This window comes from Buteo buteo, chromosome 12, assembly GCF_964188355.1.
Source record: "Buteo buteo chromosome 12, bButBut1.hap1.1, whole genome shotgun sequence".
Classification (NCBI taxonomy): Eukaryota; Metazoa; Chordata; class Aves; order Accipitriformes; family Accipitridae; genus Buteo; species Buteo buteo.
This window is the reverse complement of record NC_134182.1, coordinates 38,243,609-38,262,625: the sequence shown is the minus strand read 5'-3', so window position 1 is coordinate 38,262,625 and position 19,017 is coordinate 38,243,609. Positions and strand designations below refer to the sequence as shown.

The 19,017-nt window shown below is 47.6% G+C and overlaps 1 protein-coding gene across 2 annotated transcripts; it reads left to right on the top strand.

The window, feature by feature from the left end:
* Positions 1-4,499: 4,499 nt before the first annotated feature.
* On the top strand, positions 4,500-17,600 carry ERLIN2 (ER lipid raft associated 2). Of its 2 annotated transcripts, XM_075043491.1 has the most exons (11): positions 4,500-4,677; positions 4,772-4,853; positions 5,265-5,311; positions 5,829-5,890; positions 6,767-6,892; positions 8,832-8,905; positions 9,330-9,388; positions 10,657-10,748; positions 11,092-11,181; positions 13,459-13,538; positions 14,661-17,600. In XM_075043491.1, the coding sequence occupies exons 1-11, from the start codon at positions 4,571-4,573 to the stop codon at positions 14,868-14,870; spliced, it is 1,029 nt and encodes a 342-aa protein (XP_074899592.1). In that variant the 5' UTR covers positions 4,500-4,570; the 3' UTR covers positions 14,871-17,600. The 2 variants fall into 2 exon arrangements, 1 of the variants encoding a protein (XP_074899592.1); XR_012652548.1 differs by lacking the exon at positions 10,657-10,748 and having other exon boundaries at positions 14,661-14,822.
* Positions 17,601-19,017: the final 1,417 nt, after the last annotated feature.

Here is a 19,017-nt window from a genome sequence, read left to right as displayed (position 1 = left end):
TCCAACTATCTGTTCCCTGGCTCAGATCATCCAGTAACTCCCTGGCCAAGGGGATGGATCTGCACCTCCTCCACAGACTTTTTTTTTCTCCTCCTGTCGCTTACATTATTCCACTCTAAATATATCACCGAGACGGGGCTGACTCCTGACCTGGGCTTCAGCACCTCGCCGAGGCTTCCCCAGCCCTTCCCGGAATCCCACAAATAAATCACCCTCCTGGAGCCCTTTCCAAGCTCCTTCATGCCGTTCACGGGAGGGGACCTGCATGGGGCTGGCTGCTGCCTTGATGCAGAGCAGAGATCAAGGCAGAGATCTTGTTTTTATCTCCAGAATCGGGTGGTAAATCCGTACCACTGGTCCCTGCTTCCTTTCAAGGGAGCCCTTTCCCCTCCCTCACTGCTCTCCCAGCATTTGCACGGACCCCGGCGCAGAGGAGAGCACAGTGGCTTGGATCCAGGTCAGGATTCATGCCTGAAAGCCTTCTTCATGCATTTCTTAAGCCACCAGCCCCTGCCTTGTTCCTGCAGCTCAGCCGGACCTGCTGTTGGGGGGATGATGCTGCTGCTCCTGCATCCGAGAGGAACCATGCTCTGGTCTGGGGCTGCCGATGCCGATTCCCTCCCACCCTCATGGAGGAAAACTGTGTTTTGCCCATCTCTGAGGTTTCCTGCACCCCAGGGATGAAGCACCTCACCAGCTGTTATGGGGACAACTGGAGTATCAGCACAATGGCTTGACACTCAGTGCTGCTGCGGTGCACCCCAGCACCATCCCAGTCATCCCAGTGGTTCCCATCGGCAAGAACAGGGTGAGACCGTTCCACCCAGCCTGAAAACGGGCTTTTTCTAAAGTATTTGGCATTTGCAGGCAGGAACTCTCTGGTTTTGGTGCAAAACCCCTCCTGCTTCTCCCTGGTCCCGGGTACCTCTGGGACATTTGGGAATGACCGGTTTGGGTTCCGCCAGCAACATTCATCCTTCCCCATGCTGCGCTGGGAGGCCCACGGGAGGAGATTTCCCTTCGCCGCCGTGACCATCTCGGCTGGAGGACAGACGAAGAAAGGGAAGGAGCAACTGAGGTTTCCAGCCCAGGGGGTCCCAGCTCTGGCGGCCACTCTCGTCCTCCCACCCCCAGCTCCATCTCAGCTTCTCCAGCCCGTGTTTTTTGCAGGGTATTTTCTCCCTCTGTGCACAGACGGGCTCTGTTTGCCATTAGCTTCCCCTCCTCTGCCCTAGGAGCTGATCCGAGTGCTAATTCTCACGCATGTTTTGAGTAAATCTACTTTCTTTCCCGGGATGAATTGTGGTTTCCAAGTGCCATTAATCATTTCCCTTTAGAAAACAGCATCGGGGGGCTGGAAACATTGCTCCTTTATTTACTGGGAGGATGACCTGGCACGCTGGCGCCTGGCCATGGGGCTGGCGTCTGTGGGACGATGTGGAGCATGGAGCAAAGCCTTGGGGTGAGCTCCCCTCTGCTGTGCTGGGACAGCAGCATTGGCTTCCACCGGGATCGTCCTCTCCAAGGACGAACCGCCCAGCCCCAAGGTTAGGGGTGAGCAAGAGCCTGTGGAGCAAGAGGATGGAGGATGGAGAGGAAAATTCTGCCGAAATGCTACGTGTTTTAACCCTTTCCCAAGAGCCTCTTCCCAGAGGAGTTGTTCCCCTGGGAGCTTGTTAGCACCATGAGAAGTGTCGTGGCGACGGCAGAAATGCCAACCCTGTTCTCTGCCTGCCCCAAGTGCTCCTCGAAATGCCTGGGACATGAAATCAGGACCCTCTGCTTATCGCCCGTCAGCGAGACACGGGTGGGCAGGGAGTCAAAGGAAACTTCTCCTGCCCCGATTGCAGCCAGGGTAAAGAGGTACAGCAAGCACATGTGAACGGTTTCCTCCTTTCCAGCTCAGGACTGTCAGAGGATGATTAATGGCCAACGCTGCGGAACTGCCTTGATTGCCAAGTGCTGTATTGTTAGCACTGACATGTAACGAGCCCGGACATACTTTAACACAATTCTGCACCGTAATCTGCAAATAACGTTCGATAGACTTAATTTGTTAAGTATTTCCCCCCACACAGTCCCTCTCCCCACCTCCTTTCCCTTTCAAAGCCATGTCAGAGTGGCCAGGGGCCTGGCCAAATGCCCTGCAGCCCCCCAGCCCCACTGCAGCACTGACAGCCCTGGCTCTTGCCAGAGTTTTCCCTCACTGGGTCAACTGCTCCTTTAGGTTTCAGCTAGGGAGCATCTTTCTCTCTTCTCCCCAGCCAAACAAAAAATTGACTTTTTATGCACATCCAACCTGCGCAAACTCGGCCCCCTGCTGCCGCTGTGCTCCAGTGGGAGCTGCAATAGTTGCTGGCAATTTTGGGGTTCCACCAGATGACTTTGGGGCTCCCCATGCCAAGAAACAGGTTACCACCCCAGCTGGCACCTGGGTGAGGGTCCCCTTGCACCCAGAGCAGCTCCCACCTCCCAGGTAAAAGCCCCAGCACAGCCATAGTGAGTTACAGCAGCACCAAGCCCTCATGGAGCACAATTCATCCTCGAGGCACTTTACAAACATCGTATTAAATAGTTATTAGGCATCACGGTTAGCAAAGTGCTGGTTTTGCCTTTTAGAGCAGCTTCCCCCAGGAGCGCCAGAGCGGCCAAGCCTGGGGAGGAGAGCTGGGCCATGCCGGAGGGTGATGGGAGCACCGTTGGATGGGGATGGGGATGCGGACAGGGATGGGGATGGGATGGAAATGGGGATGGAGATGGGAATGGGGATGGGGCGGGACTGGTGAGCAAGAGCTTTCCACCCCACCGCTCCGGTTGCGCACGGAGGTAACCTTAAACGCCGAAGCAGGAACCGTGGGGACAGAGTTTTTCCACCCCTATTCACAACTGTCAGGCGGTGATTAATGGCCAACAGGCTCGAAATTGCCTTTATTGCCAGCCCGGCATTGTTACTTGTGACAGCTAATGAGGTTAGACAGACTTTTACACAGCGCTTTACGCCGGTCCCGGCAGAGCAGCCCCGGGGGGGTCGGTGCCCAGGGTGGGGGGACCCTCCCCGCTCCCCAGCAGTGACCAAGCCTGGGCACGTCCCGGGGGGGCTGCCCGCCTGCCAGCCCTGGGTCTGTCCCCCACGGGGCTGGGGAGAGGCAGCAGGCAGGCTGGGACCGTGGTGCTAACGAGAGCGCTCCGAGACCTTCCAACTTGCCTCAATTAGCTTTGCAGTAAAACCCGCGAGATATTTTTATATGGGTTCCACTGCAGTGGGGCAGGGAGGAACGGGGCAGGGATGAAAAACTTTTCAAGTGCCGGAGAGAAGTGGGTGTAATAAACCATTTGTTCATATAAAAAAGCCCGTGCTGTTAAAAACCAGAGAGCTGCAGCACAGACACCACCGAATGTTCCTGGCCCCGGGTCCAGAAGTAATGATTTTCTTGGCTTTTTTTTTTTTTTTCAGGATTATTACAAATAATATTTACCTTTGTGCTAGTTCACATCTTGATGCTGTTAAACACGTGGCCGCAGCTGGTTTCCCATTCAGGGTAATGATATAGCACCGATGTTATGAAGCAAAACCTCGCCTGCAAGCCAGAACACCCCACATTTAAAAATCTATTACTTTTCAATATTATATGAATGTATTTTGCTTCAGCTCAGAGCAATTTCCTAGTTTACCCTTATTAAACTGAGAGGGGGCTGAGCAGAGGTTCTTGATTTATGAAACACATACTAGATTCATTAAAACCTTTAAAGATTTAATACATTTTATCAAGGCCTTAAATCTGGGCAAGCGTTTTAAAAAAAACCTAATACAGAGTGTATTTCATCTCTGGCGCCCTTTTGCACTTATTTAAGAGCTGTAAAATTTGGATTGACAAATATCGCGGATATTTCATTCCTTATTTCTAAACGGCGCTGAATCCTCCTGACAGGTTTGTTATATATAACCCTCAGAGATCTATCAAGTGTAAAGATCAAATTATTCTCCTTTATTGACATTTTATACGTCTCTCCCATGTTTTTTAAGTCCCCTTCAACAATTATAGAGGTGGAAGATTTAATATGTTTTCGCCTGGCCTGTCACTTTTCCCTTTATTGCCCCTCCGTCTCCCCAAACAAGGTCCAAAGGGGGGAGCGGGAAGGGGGCTCCATCTTGGCGGGGAGCGGGATCCGGGGGAGCGGGGCCGTGTCCAGGCCCACGGGCGGCCTGGGATGGCTCCCACGCGCGAGCCAGAGGTCAGCGCAGGGGAGAACCTTCCGTGGGTGCCTCCCCGGGTGCCAGGACCCCGCGGGGCCGGGCGGAACGCCCCGCCACGCCGCCCTCCCGTTCTGAGGGGACACGGGAGCGCGGGGGTGCGCAGCCCACCCGCCTTCCCCGGCCCTGACGGGCGCGGGCGGGTCTCGAACCCGCGGCCCCGCGGCTCCCGCTCCTCCACCGCCCCCTGGCGGGGCGCCGCCGAGGCGGAAGGGGCGGTCGCGCTGTGATGACGTCAGGGCGGCGCCGGGCCGGGGCGGCTGAGCGGGCCGCGCCGCCCGGGAGAGCCGCCGCCGCCGCCGCTACCGAGCGCCGGGCATGGCCCAGCTGGGCGCCATCGCGGCGCTTTCCCTCAGCTTCCTCGCCGCCGCCTTCCTCTCGGCCATCCACAAGATCGAGGAGGGCCACATCGGCGTCTACTACCGGTGAGGCGGGCCCCATGGCCTCCCACTCCCCGCCCGGCCGGGCCTGGAGCGGGCCGCCTCTCACGGCCCTCTGTTTCCTTCCTTCCTTCCGCAGCGGCGGGGCGTTGCTGACCTCCACCAGCGGGCCCGGCTTCCACCTCATGCTGCCCTTCATCACGTCCTACAAGTCAGTGCAGGTGCTGCTGGGCCGCTGCCCGCCCGCCGGGAACGGGGTCCTGCCGCCGGGTTGGCTCGGGCTCCGGGGGTCTCCCGCCGCCCCGGGCTCGGCGGAGACGCGGGGTGGCGGGTTGAGAGCCGTTGTGGTAAACGCCGAGGCTGGGTCGTGGTGTCGGGCTGGCGGGGGTCGTGGTGGTGTGTGCTTGCGCCCAGTACCGGGGGAGAAGCGGCTCACGGGAGTGTCCCGCTGAGCTTCGCCCGAGGGACCGAGTGAGGCAGGTTCGGCTCTTGCTTTCGGTGGTTTCCCCGTGGGGGGCTAAGGGGGACGTGTGCGGAAAAAACCTGCCACTATTTCATATGCTTATAAGCAAGTGGGATTTGTGCAGGGAAGATCCTGTCTCTTAAGCCTCTTTTCTTAAATCTCTCTTCAGACCACGCTGCAGACAGATGAGGTGAAAAATGTTCCTTGTGGTACCAGGTGAGATGTTCAGCTGTTACTGCCCACAGTCTTTCATTTTTGCTAGAAACCTTTGGATCCTTTCCCTTTTTTTCCCCACCACTTGCTCCACCATGCTTTAAAACATGTAGATTTGCCTTCACAGACTGGATTTCCCATTGCCATCCCAAGTGAAATCGGTGAAAGGCTCTGTAATGCATCGCCCAGGCTGATGAGCCCTGCTGGGATGGTTTATGTACAACCATCCTCAGGGTCTGCACTGAGTTTTCCCAGTCTGGGCCCACGTTTCATGATCCAACTTCTGGAGACACGTGTAATTGAAATCAGGAACCTGGTGCAAGGAGCGGGGCATTGGGGGGTTGCCGGAGTACCGCAGCGGTGCTGCACGGCTGGGTTTGGTTGCGGTGGTGCATGGCCGGGTTTGGTTGCCGTGCTCAGCCCGCTAGAGGGGAGTGTCCTCCGCTCAGAGGTGTCCAGCTGCACAGGCAGAGCACTTGGCCTCCAGCAGACTTCATTTTTTTTTTTCTTCCTTTTGCAGTGGAGGAGTGATGATTTATTTTGACAGAATTGAGGTGGTGAATTTCCTCATCCAGAGTGCAGGTGAGTTCTTCCCCTGTGGCCTTGCAAATCCTGCCATCCAGAGCTGTTTGTGCTCCTGCTAGTGTGAGATGAGGTGAAGAGGTTATGCATGGTTGTGCTTTGATTTGGAGCTGGGGCATACCACAGGTATTCTCCTGTGAGCCTTCTAAAGTCCTGTACTTCCTGGGTGTAAACTTTAAAGCAGCCCTCCCAGATATTTTGTGTGTCAACTATTTCTTGCACATACTTGTTCTATGCTGCTAGTTGCTTCACTAATACCTGAATACTATCCATTACTTTTGTTATTTGTATTATTACAGCCCCACTGGGCTTTATGCTTCAGTGAAGAACTGATTTGAATAATGAGGTGTGCAAGAGCTAGGGGAGACAGGGTATCTGAGCAGAAGGCTGCTTCTGAAGTCCAAGGAGAATGACCTGTGCAGCCTTTTTTCCAAATTCTTTGGTTTTTAATGTCCTGTTGGTTGCAAGTGTGGTATAGCTGCCTGGCTCATTAGTGGCCTGCTTGAAGACCTCTGTTTTATGCCAGCTGCAGGATGCCCTTCCCTTGTTGTGCATAGGCCACACAGTCTCTGTATTCTGCAGCTCAGACGCAACCCATGTGTATTTACAAATAAAGGGCTGTTGTTAGTTAGATGTCCTTCTATTTACAAAGCAGAATATTGGTTAAGGTATTATGAAATATTAGCAATAAATAAACCCCCCCTGAACAAAGCATTTGTTTGTGGTGCAGGCTTCCCTTGTGGGTGGATTCCTCATTTCACATTGGCACTGTGACTCTTGCTGCTGTGACTGAGCCATAAGGTTTTCACTGCAAGTGCTCAGCTCAACCTCGCAATCCTCCATTGCAGTTGTTAACACTGGTTTCTTCTTTTGTAGTGTATGACATAGTTAAGAACTACACTGCTGACTATGACAAAGCTCTCATATTCAACAAGATTCACCATGAGCTGAACCAGTTCTGCAGTGTCCACACGCTGCAGGAGGTCTACATTGAGCTGTTTGGTGAGCTGCTCCTCTGACCTTTCGCTGTTGGATTGATGGCTCCTTGAGTGATGTTTCTGATGGATATTTGCATGGTCTGTTGGTGCGGAAGTCACTTCCTCCAACTGATGGGCTTTTTACGTATTAATCCAGTGTCTGCTCTGTTTGGAATCAGGATTGTTAACCACCTACCATCATTTACTCCTCGTTATCTTTTGGTGCTGAGTGCTTCAGTATGTTGTAACAAAAAAAAAAAAATCCAAACCTGCCAGTAGTAGCGGAGGGCTTTAGGGAAGGGAGCAGTAATTCTCCAGTGTTATATGTGTGTTTAGCAAATGTGACTTGTTGAGTCGGTCACAGCATTTGCTAGTCCAGATGGAAAAGCCAGTCTTCTGCTCTTTGCTGTTACAAAAAGTATGAGCAAGCACTCCTTGGCCTGTGAGTTTGATTAGCTTTGTGTCATGCACATTGCTGCAGTGCCCGGGCACTGCGTGTGAGCGCTGGAAAACAGGACTGCTTGGCAAGGGCCTGCTGACCTTCCCTCCCTTGCTTCACGCCACTGGGAAATCGGGCAGCATAGACACTGGGAGAACACATTGCAAAAGAGTCTGAAGAAAAGTGGTGGTTTCTTGGTAGAAATAGACCAGCTGCTGCCAGTGCTGAGTGTTTTATTTATGGCTTTGGAGTGACGAGAAATCCCTTCCAGCGTTTGGGCAGTACTACAGTGCTGACTGCAAGCAAAGTGTTGTTGTGAATGGTTTTGGACCCCAAATGGACAGAATCTCTCCCTGAAAACACGGGGTGTTTGCAGACTCCTGTTCTCTGTTCAAACTGGGCTTTCCAAGAAGCCCGGTTTTCCACCTTCTGACATGCCTCTGTAGAAGATGCAGAACTGGGGCTCGGTTCCCCTCCAGTTCCTTTATGGGACTGCTGGCGGCTGTACAGGTTCTTTGCTGATGGAGTCTCCAGATGTCAGCAGCTGCTGATGACAACTGCTTGAAATGGACTCAAAGCCACTGATTTGCACAGAAGGAACTTGTATAAACTCCCATGTAACTCTTTGTTTGAACTGAATGTTTTCTGGCTCAGGAGTTCTGAAATGGGGCACAGCCCATTTCAAGCAGACTTATGTCATTCTCTGCCCCCACATCTGCAAGCAGGTGCAGGAAACTGATAACAGCTGTTTCCTAAACTCCTGGCTGAACTTCATTATGAGTGTGAGTTCCAGATAGCTAAACTGAGACCAAAGCAAATAATCAAGGAGTGCGATGTGATCACTTTCAAGGCCATTACATTTTTATTTTCCCTTTGCACTTCTCAGCAGGCCCCAACTGGAAACACTGATCTCCTTAGAGCTTTTCATTGAAGCAGGGTTTTGGTTTGTATTTCCTTTTGAAATTTCTTAGCTATGCTGAGTTAACTGTTATCCATTGAGCCAAACAGACGTTAACGATGATTTTTTTGCAGCCTATTAAAATAACTAATGCAGCCATTATACATGTCTGCCTTTCCATTTTCTTTGTCTCCTGCTGGCACAGATACAGCTCCTAATCAGTCATGATTTAGCTGGACCATGTTACTTCAGGATCTAGTTGGGAAGATATCAATGGGGAAATGGGTTAGAGCACAGATTCTTTATCATAAAGATGTTACTTCTGGCTCAGAAAGATTCTAAACTGCAGGTTATGGGAAATCAGAAAGAGTTTCATTTCATGCCTGCCACGTTCCTGTAGCCTGTCCCAAGTGTTTGGTCAGTCCTGCTTGATGTGCTGAGAGAGATGGCAACGTGCCTTGGGGTCAGGGATGGTTTTTCTCAGCCTAGCACTTCTACATCAAACTTACATTTGTACTTACTTTCCAGGAATAAGAAATCTGAGCCATTCCATCTAATTCTGTATGTGTTGACAGCAAACTGCCTTGTGGGGTTTTTAGTTACTTTTTTTTTTTTCCCCCCAATCAGATCAGATTGATGAAAACCTTAAACTGGCCTTGCAGCAAGACCTAACGACAATGGCCCCTGGATTAATTATACAGGTAATCAGGATTCCACTTTTTGTTGTCTGAGGCACAGACCATAAGGAGTGGTAAGGGCTAAAAGGAAATACGAAGCTGTGAAACTGTTTTAGAAAATTGCTTTATAATACAGACTTTGCTTAACTTGAGGAATGAGAACAGTATCCTTTCCATCCCCTCTTAGCTTTGATGTGTTGGGTTTCTTTTGGTGTTATTCTGAGTATTGGTTTACCCAGGTTATAATCTCCTGTCATGTCTGGAGATCATTCAGTCCTACGTTTGCTCTGTGGAGTTTGGACCTGGTCGCAATTTCTGCAGCATGTGAAAGCTTTGTGTGGCAGAGCATGCCCTAAGTGTTAGTTCCCCCTCCCTCTGCAGCCTCGGGCACCATTTGGCTTTTGATTGTTGGCTGCTTGCCTATGTTTTCTTCGGTCTCTCTTTCCAGGCAGTTCGAGTTACAAAGCCAAACATCCCTGAAACAATCCGGAGGAATTATGAGCTCATGTAAGTGCCTGAGACTTGCACCTTTGTGTTACCAAAAAGAATCGGTCATCCAGATTAATGTGTTTTCACAGCACGCAGTGATCGGAGTGCCCACTGCCAGGCCTGCTCTCAGCCTCGTGCTGCCATTCAGAAAGGGTCTGGTGAGGCTGCACCAGATGAGCACGTGTCTGTCGCTGTAAGTGGCTGGCAGGTCACTGCTGAGTTAGAAGGTGTTTCTTCATTTTGAGCACAGAAATTATTTGCCCGGGGGCTCCTTTCTCTTGACACAGGCCCTATTTTAAAGAGGCCTCCCAGAGCGTGTGAGTGAGTGGCAGGTGGATAGATTCCACCACTAATCCTGTTGTTTGACTAGGATGGAGAAACTGTTGATTCAACAGGCTGAAGACTTGCAAAGCTTTGAAATAACTTTCTTTAATAGCACTTGACATACTGATCCCTTTTCAGTGCTCTGAGCCAGCTGCCTTCTCTTGCACTTGATCATTCAGAAATGCTTATATTCTCTCAGCGCTCTGCCAACAGAGCATGTGTAGGCCAGAATAAGATCCCTCTCGTCCATTTTGCTTCCCTAGCATTTCATATGACTTTTTGGTATCGTGGTAAGTCATGGGCTGTACAGTCAGGATAGGCAGAATCCTAAATCAGCCTGTTATCTGTTGCCATAAATACGGGAGGATATGTGTTGAGAGAGTCTTGTTCTTGACTCCAATCTCTCTTCCCCGATTGGGAGCAGAGGCGGAGTATTTTATATACAAACTTTTAAAACTTCTTAGCTTATGTACAAAACAGTAAGATAGAAAAGGCTTTAGCATGTAAAATGCCATTTGATTGGATGAAGGGTGATTTCAAAGCTGTATACTTCCAAATGAAGAATAGCCATCTGTGCGGGCAAGGCTTTTACAGGATTTTCATTTCTTACTTTGTTTAAATAATTTCCTCATTAACGGTAGCCCAAAAAACTTACAGATGTGTACGGTCTGTGACCTGTCTCTTGTAGAAGGTATTATGGTAGCCTGCGGAGAGTAGCAAGGGAGAGTTTCACATTGACTTGACTGAAAAGTCTTCCTGCTGTGGAGGGAAGGAAAAGACGCTTTGGTTTAGACAAAAAAAAGCTCTGTGTGTGCAGGTACATGCACTCACTTTCCTGATTGCTGCCTGCCCTAAACACGTGCTTGAAGGTGGACTGAGCCAACAGCTCATCGGGGAGATGTGGCAGGCCACACCACTTCAGTAAGCTCACGTTTTGTAACTGGCTTCTTCTGGCTCACTAGGGAGAGTGAGAAGACAAAGCTGCTGATTGCAGCACAGAAGCAGAAGGTGGTGGAGAAGGAAGCGGAGACAGAAAGGAAGAAAGCCCTCATTGGTCTGTATATCTTTGCTTGAAGGCAGTAAGTGTAGGGGTGTGTGATGGGCCAGGCAGCAAAAAGAACTCGGACAGTGGGGAGGGGTGCACCTGGTTCACTTGAGTGATCTCTCTGCTGCATCTGTTTGCTGCTGATCTGAAACTCTTCCAGAGAAACTCAAGAGTTTTTCAGGGGGTTCCAGCTTTGTCCACAAATGTAGACTGACACCTTCTGAGGGCTGAAAATTCTTCCCACAATTTATTTCCACCAGAAGGGGGTGGTGAGGACTTCCATGGGTGAAGCTGCTTCTGGCAGTAGGAAGACTGTGTGATGACAATGTGGATGTGTTCTTTTTCATTTCAGAGGCAGAAAAAATTGCACAAGTTGCTGAAATAACTTACGGACAGAAAGTGATGGAAAAGGAAACAGAGAAGCGAATTTCAGAGATTGAAGGTGAGTGGTGAGCCTTCCAATACATAAATGTTCTGTGGTGAATTTTATCTAAAGATCTTGAAGCAGTTCACCATGGAGTTAAGTAGTTCTTGAAGTGTGTGTATTCACTGTGTTCTTCAATTGAAGCTGACATTCACAGGGGTGAAGTTACTGGTCTGAAGTCTTTCATTCTAGCCCACGTATGTGGTACCTTATGTAATACACTGCAGTTCTGAATGGATGTGTCTGAACACTCAGATTCTCCCAACATTTTCACAGCCTGTTTTGCAGTAGAGTTTTCAGGGGAGCAGATCAGTCAGGATAGTAAAAGGCATTCAGGATAGTTGGGCAATGACAAAGTTAGTGAAGCTTGACTCCAGTTTCTTAGGTGATTCTTCGTATAACCTAAGTGCAGGAAGTAAAGCTATCACAAGTACAGAGGAAGGGAATGGCAGGCTGGTGGCTTCCTAGAAGTCGTGCCAGGTTTTGGATAATGGCTGTGGACTCTCACAGAGAAGTGGAAGCATCCTAAAATATTACTCTGCAATCTTGTGGGGACAGCCACATCTCTTGATTATCTGCAGTAGGGTAGAATTGTAGAAGCTTTCTATCCTTTTCTTGCTTAGGATTCTTCTAGAACCTGTCTCTTTCTTGGAGGGGAGAAGAGGTGCACAAATTTGGCTTTAATTTTTTGTGTAGTGTGAAATATCTAGAAAACAACGTCTGGCTATTACTCTACAACAGCAGGGGTCTGTTATGTAGCTTCCAACTCCTAAAGGTTGAGAGAAGGGGAGGGGAAGCTTCTTCTATTGAAAAATGCAGTATTTGGCTTTAACCAATAAATCTGTAATATTTCTGGTTAGTTTGCATTTTTGCTTTTTCATCCTCCTTTAGTTTTGCAGCGAACTACTTTTAGAAACTAGGATTGACCAGAGGCAGGAATAGGAGCGTTTCTTTGCAGACTGTGCTTCTTGAAACTCTCTTTCTCAAGGTGATCCTTCTAGGAGGTTGTACTGTTAAGATGTCCCTCCACCCATCTGATACAATGCTTTGTCAAGGAAATTCCAGGACATGAAAAGGGGTCTGCATTTCCAGCTCAGAGTGGCAAGGCCTTATTTTCAATTACATTCATTATAGACCCTGTCAGGCTTTGCTGAAGGCCACTGAGGAGCCAGTTCAGAGTTTTACAGATCAGCAGCTTCTCATTAAGAAGTTCTTCACGGAAATACAATGGGTTTTATTTCTTATAAATGTGTGTCACCGGATGTCAGGCCTTCAGTTCAACTCTGTGCTGGTGGAGGATTCCTGTCTCCCTCATTCTTTCTAGTGTCTCTGACTGGGACCACTCTTTTTAGCCAAAAGAGAGGAAATCGTGGGCCAAACCATCCAATTGCTTACATGATTTTTAAGTGTAGCAGCTCACAGGACTCCCTGCTAGTACAGGTAAACAAATGGTTTATCCAGCTGTGCAACTCTCAAATCCAGACTGGCACGTATTACAATCGTGTGGCTCCCTGTCATAGAAGGAATGTCAAGAGATCATAGCCAGATTACACTTGTCTTAGCCTTAACATGGTGGCCTGGTATCACATCATTATCATTGGATAGATTAAAAAGTCAGAAGGAAAAAAAGGAGTGCAATAGAGAAAGGGGAAGTGTTTATTTCCTTAAATGTCTCTGCTGGGAGTCAGGGAATTTCAGTATCCTGCAGGATCAGACCCTTTACACAATAGTTGATACTACAGAGAGGCAGCTCTCCAACATCTGTCCAAGGGGCAGAGCCTGTAAAGGTTAAAATCGCCTGCCTCTATGTGCCAGAATCTTAACCTCAATATCCCAGACAAAATCCCATCTGGGGAATTGCATTCACAGTCACAGACTTCATCTGTAGAGCAGTCTGCTGTGCTGTTCTTGGAGTCCTGTGCAAATGTCGTGGGTAAATACCACTTTTGCAGTGGAACAGTTGCTGCGTTTTCAGCACGAGAGTTAGTGGCTGGCTAGAGAAGAAAGAGTGTTCTCAGCCCGCGTGACAGGGGTAGTAATAAAAACCTTATGTTTATAAAATGCTTTGAGGTCTTCAGTTGCAGATGCAATTTACGTATTTAATGCTATCATCCTGCAGCATTTTAGATGTAAATTGAGATCCCATTTCTGGGTCTCCCATTTTGTTCCCTCTTCCCCTTGTATCCCGTACAGTTTAGACGTGGTACTGGCCACTTTAAGCATTTTCCAGCTGCAAATGGTGCTAACATGGCTGGAAATAAAAATCTGAATATGAGAGCATATGTTTTCTTCCAGATGCTGCATTTCTTGCAAGAGAGAAGGCGAGAGCTGATGCTGAATGCTACACTGCTATGAAAGTAGCCGAGGCTAACAAGGTATTGTTATTTTCTTACACTATGCCTTGAAGCAGGGCTCCTTACATTAGGCTGTATAGAAATAACTCAGCCAAAGAGCAGTCTGTGTTTATTGTTTGCTTGTTGTGTCTCATTGTTTATGTCAAAAAGCAAAACAAAGCCATCTCCTCTCAGAAGAGTTTTCATCAAGACTGAAACAATTAGATCCTTATTTGCAAATTCATTTTCTTCTCTGGACAGATAAATTGGTGTCAGGATACATGAAATACCTGGTCATCTCTGGAGACAGCTCTGCTAGATGCTAATGGCTCCCTCTGTAGATAGAATATCAGTTTCAGTGTTGCCCTTTTACACTGTTGTAATCAGAAACATTGATTCATTCCAATCGGTAAGCTGGCAAGCAATCAAAGCAGGGACATCTCTAGAGTGACAGGCAGGCTTAGAGTAAACAAGTATTCAGGTAAAGAACAAATGGAGCTGATCTTATACACCAAACTGACTAGCCTGGCAAAGCCTTGGTACTGCAAAAGAAAGAAAAAAAAAAAAAAAGAAAAAAAAAAAAGAGAACTGGAAACAGAAAAATTATATGGATAGAACCGCCAGGCTTGTTACTGCCTACAGCAAGTTCTCAGGACATCCCAGCAGGAAGACTTTCTGTTTTGTAAGGGTCAGTGAGAATGGACAGAGGTCTGGGATGTTTGTGCACAAGTTTTGTCCCAGTTATTCTATCCTCTCTCTTACAATGTCATTATCCTGAACGAATGAGCTCTGCCCTCTGAAACAGACTCGTCAATCTACTCTCTGGAAAAAAGCCACTTGTATTTTTCTTTCCAGTAGCTTGCATTGCAAGGGCTTTCAGTGAGTTATGTGCTTTCAAGCATCTCCATCTCTGGTACATTTGGCTTGAACATTTCCCCAGCTGCTTCCGCCACTTTCTCATTTTGCCATTTAGTCACTGGGATTTAGAGCTTCGCTTAGACATACTGAAAGAGAGCCTTCTTTTGGGCACTCTGTCTTTTCAGCTGAAGAGAGGATGAGCATGCCTGCTAGCATTGTGGAAAAGTAGATGCCTCGTACGCTCGTGACAGAAATTTGCTTTTGACTGAATCCAAGCTGTTGGTGATCCGTTTTCTTTTTGTGCAGCTGAAGTTAACTCCTGAGTACTTGCAGCTGATGAAATACAAGGCTATCGCAGCAAACAGCAAGATATATTTTGGCAAAGATATTCCCAACATGTTCATGGACTATGCGGGAAGCCAGACCAAATTTGCAGAGGGACTGGCAGAAGGAATCCAAGAAGAGGATGGAGCAGGAACCAGTGAGGATACAAAACTACTTCATAATGTCAACTGAAAAGAAAGATTTCTATTAGTTTTCTATCAAAAGAAACATGAACTGGGAAGTTCCTTTTTGTTTTCCCCCTTTCCTGTACTGAACGAGATGAATCAGACTTAATCCTTTCAATCTTTTGTATGACAATTAGACACAAAGACTTTGGTATTTATGGGGTGTTTTTTTCTAGTAACTTCTAAGCAGCCAGCTCCAGGTATGTCCTCTAGATGCACCTCTCCCTGCCCTTGGACATATAGACCAAATTATTTTGGAGAGGCTAGCTAGACTATCTGTTCTGCAGCCAGCTTAGATGGGTACTTAATTTTGGATTGAAGTGGTTTGTAGCAGTTGGAAGTAAAGAAATGTTGAGGTTTTGGAGGGAGGGGAATTGCTGCTACAACTTGTTTTGTGTTTTTTTTTCTTGTTGGAAATTTCAAGTACTTTATTTCAAACTCCTTTTAAAAAAAGGTGCTAGACTTTTGTACACTAAGCGTGTCTGCTTGAAGGTCCGGACCTTGTCCCAAGTGGCAGGTTACTGCCCATTTTGTGGAGCACTGGGGCGATCTAACAGCCTATGTCTATGCTCCAGGTCTGTCCCGAGTGCAGGGTGTAGCTAATGCACAAAACCACCTTTTACTGAGGTCTGAGTCGATGTGTTTTGCCTTGGTAGGGCAGCTGAGACCACATGCACAGTGAGTTACAGAAGTTCAGCTGAAATCCTGCAAGTTACCTGGTTACCGTGGGGGGATCTAAGCCTTAGACCATGTGTCATGCAGGTAGTGGCCCAAACCGTTCATTTTCTGCATCTTAACACTGGTTTGTTTTCCATTTGTCATATTTGGGGAGCACAAATGGAAGTCTGTATTTTGAGGCTTTTTCCAGCAGTTTAGCTCCTAGGTGAGGGATGTAGGCATGCTGATGGAGGCAGTGTCCTGCCAGTGGATAATTGGACTTGACTTTCAGTGAAACCAGACTGCAAGCATGGTACTTGTCACAGCTGTCATAGTTAGAAAAACTAGGGAGAAAAGAATTTTTGTCTCAGGGACCCTGACTTTGCAAAAAGCCTTGCTGGCAAGTAACTGCTTGAATGACTAGTCCCACGGTCATTACAGTATGTTACCTGCCTCTGTAAGACCAACTGGATTTCAGTGTTTACAGTGTCTTAGTAAAAAGAGGACATTCAGGTAAACTGAAATGAATGGAACTGAGTTACTGTTGGTTTGGGTTTTTTTTTCTGAATAGACCTTGTGAAAGGAAGATTTGCTAGTAGCAAAGGACACAGAACGTCATACCGAAAAGTCACAGGGCAAAGAGAAGAATCTCTTGTCTCTGAACTGTCCAAAGATAAATGTTCCTTTTTTGCTCAGAACAATGGTATATAACATACCTTTTGCTTCAGAAAACTGATGAATTCTTCACGTACCAGATGCAAAGAGGTAATAGGGTTTTGTTTTACACCCATGCAAAACTTGAGGGGGTGTTAAAGACAAAAGTTCAGGTCTAGAGAGAACACTTTTTTTCTCTCCCTAATCCATCTGCCACTTGGCAGGAGAGCCTGTTTATTAATTGCTGTTATAATTTGAGGCCAGCGTACTAATATGAGATGATGCAAGTGTAAGTGCTAACTTAGTTGTCAGAGACCAGCCTATTGCATTTACAATCTTGTGCCCCAACACTTGCTACCTACTACACTTGGTTTCACTCTTCAGTGTTTTAAATATGCATTAGTCTTTTTAATAAGGTGATCACACTAAGATAGAAATCTGATTAATTTCAGCTGCTGGTTCCAGTATTTTTACTTCAGTTTTCTTTTCCCTGTTAGGAGAGTGACTGTTGATACTTGAAAATGCAAAATAAAAGATAAGCATCAGTTTCTGCTGGAGAAAAGTCCCAACTCCTATGTGTCGTCTTTGTATTCATTAGGAAATACGAGCTAAGGGAAGTTCCATCTCCAGACCTATGTACTACATTAGACAGCCAAGCAGTCAAAAAATTGCATCAATAGGTAGGCTGTAATATTACTGACTTTTTATAAATAGGTCTCTGCAGGAAGATTATGAACAGGAAATAGCAGAAATTTAGCAATGAGGTAATAGTACCTAAACCTTTGAGGATGATCTCATTTGGGATTGTTCTACATTCATGTTAGAGATTTCCATTAGTAACTAAACCCTGCTTTTAACACAAGTATTTTTGACTAATGAAAAGACCAAAATAAGCCAAAGTGGTATTATAAACTATGTTTTTGTATGACTTCATGGTAAGATGATAGTTTCGAATAAATAGGTCTTAATGATGTTTTTAATTGAAAACATTACTGTTAAAGTATTCTTGTAATTTAGATAAATTGTAATAAGAGTAAAAAAGGAAAAACAAAGTTGAAATCATACTAGTCTTCACAAGCCAAAATCCATTGTTGTGTTTTCATTCAGGTTTCTTCATCATACGTATAATTTCCTTAATTTTCCAGAGTACATCTGTCGCTACATGTAAATCTTTATTCCATCTATCTCTTTAACTGACATTTTGTCTTATTTCTACAATCTGAAATCTTGAAATGAAGATCTGAATTTTCAAACTGCTCTGTATAACAAAAAAAATATAAGTTTGTGGCACTGCTGATACCTGAGAATTGCTGGCAGGAGCATGGTAATGCTTTACCATTACAGTCTTTGATCATCTTATGTATTGAATTAAAAGCCTTTTTATTTTGGTATTTGCTATTGACAATAAAATGGCCTTCAATTTTAATATCAGTCTTTTTTTTTTTTTTTTATCATGGATAACCTTTAACATAATGTGTAGATATATTTGCAGGGGAAGATTTACCAGGGGTGACATCAAGGCTGCCGCTGGTCCGGTGGGAGAGTGTGGAGCTGTGTGGTGCTGCGGATCGGTGCTGTGCTGGCAGACACACCTCTGCTGCTGCACGGTGCCAGTTCTCCATTTCCAGTGAGGAGGAGAGAGGAAAGTGGAGCTCCAGCAGAAGAGGGGCAGAAGCGTCTGTGTCGGCTCAGCAGCCAGCCGAGGAATGCCGCAAGCGTCTTTTGGCCCCGCTTTGCTAACCGGATTGGTGAAAAATATGGTAACGACTTCAGTGGCAAATAGCTAGGATTTGGTAAAGTTTGCAGAAAATCATTGTCGTGTTTTACCAGACAAAGGGCAGGAACCTTCTGGGTATTTTTAAACAGCTGTGTAAATACTGTCATTGCTCAGAATACGGCCAGGGAGAGTAAGTTCTGCACATTAAGGCAAATATTTTAGTTAATGGCTTCCAGCTGGCAGTTTCCCATTCTTTCCATCTGACTTGCCGCGATAAAGGCTGGCATTGTCCGTGGTCCCGCGGCGCCGGGGCCTCCCGTGCCCCGTGGCGTCTCCAGCTGCGTGGCTGCCACGGGTGGCTGCGACGCTTTGTGGCTGCGCTCCAAGGGTTCCCCACCACCCGTCCCGGCCTTCGCAGCTCAGACAGGGTGTGCAGAACAAGTGGTGTCTCCTGCCCTGGTTTTATGAAGTTTTTTTTCTGAAATAGTTGAAATTTGTACCCTAGGGAGACTGCTCTTTGTGCAGGTGGGAAGAACACAATTTTTGGGGGGTGAGTTGCAGGCTTTTTTGTTTTGGGGGTGTTTTTTCTTGGAGCATGTGAGATACACGGGTCAAAATTAGTTCGAGAGTATCGTTGTGATGGGTAGTACTTGCCCGCTGAACAAACAAGGCTGCTGGCTGCCAGATTTTCTTTCCAGTCGTGAGGGCCAAGGGTTTCTGTGGATGCCTGCCTTCCTCAGAGCCGAGCGAAGGCTCTTGCCCAGACCTCTCAAAAGCTGCAGCTGATGGAAACCTCTTCCCTTCCCCGCTCGCCCGCAGAGGGGACGTTGGGGTGCCGGTGGGGTGCCAGGGCAGCGTTACGCCGTGCTGACGCTGCTCTTGTTCGTTGCAGCCGGGACCCCCCAGCTCTCCTCGCCGCCCCTCGGAGCGGCATCAGGCCTCCATCCCAGCCATCGCACGGGCAGGTAGGCGAGTTTGGGCAGCTCCGGGTGGCAGCGAGGCCAGCCACTTGGTCCCGTTACCCGTGGTGCGGGTGGGTGCCTGGATTTGTCACCGATTTTGGCCAAAACCCACCAAAGGCGCTAGGGGAGGGAAGGAAGGGAGGTGTGTGCACTGCAGGCAGCCC

Excerpts from the sequence above, each read along its gene's own strand:
- ERLIN2 (XM_075043491.1), top strand. The coding sequence starts at position 4,571 with ATGGCCCAGCTGGGCGCCATCGCGGCGCTTTCCCTCAGCTTCCTCGCC. Across the intron at positions 5,891-6,766 it reads TTTCCTCATCCAGAGTGCAG|TGTATGACATAGTTAAGAAC; the intron begins GTGAGTTCTTCC and ends CTTCTTTTGTAG. Across the intron at positions 6,893-8,831 it reads GGTCTACATTGAGCTGTTTG|ATCAGATTGATGAAAACCTT; the intron begins GTGAGCTGCTCC and ends CCCCCCAATCAG.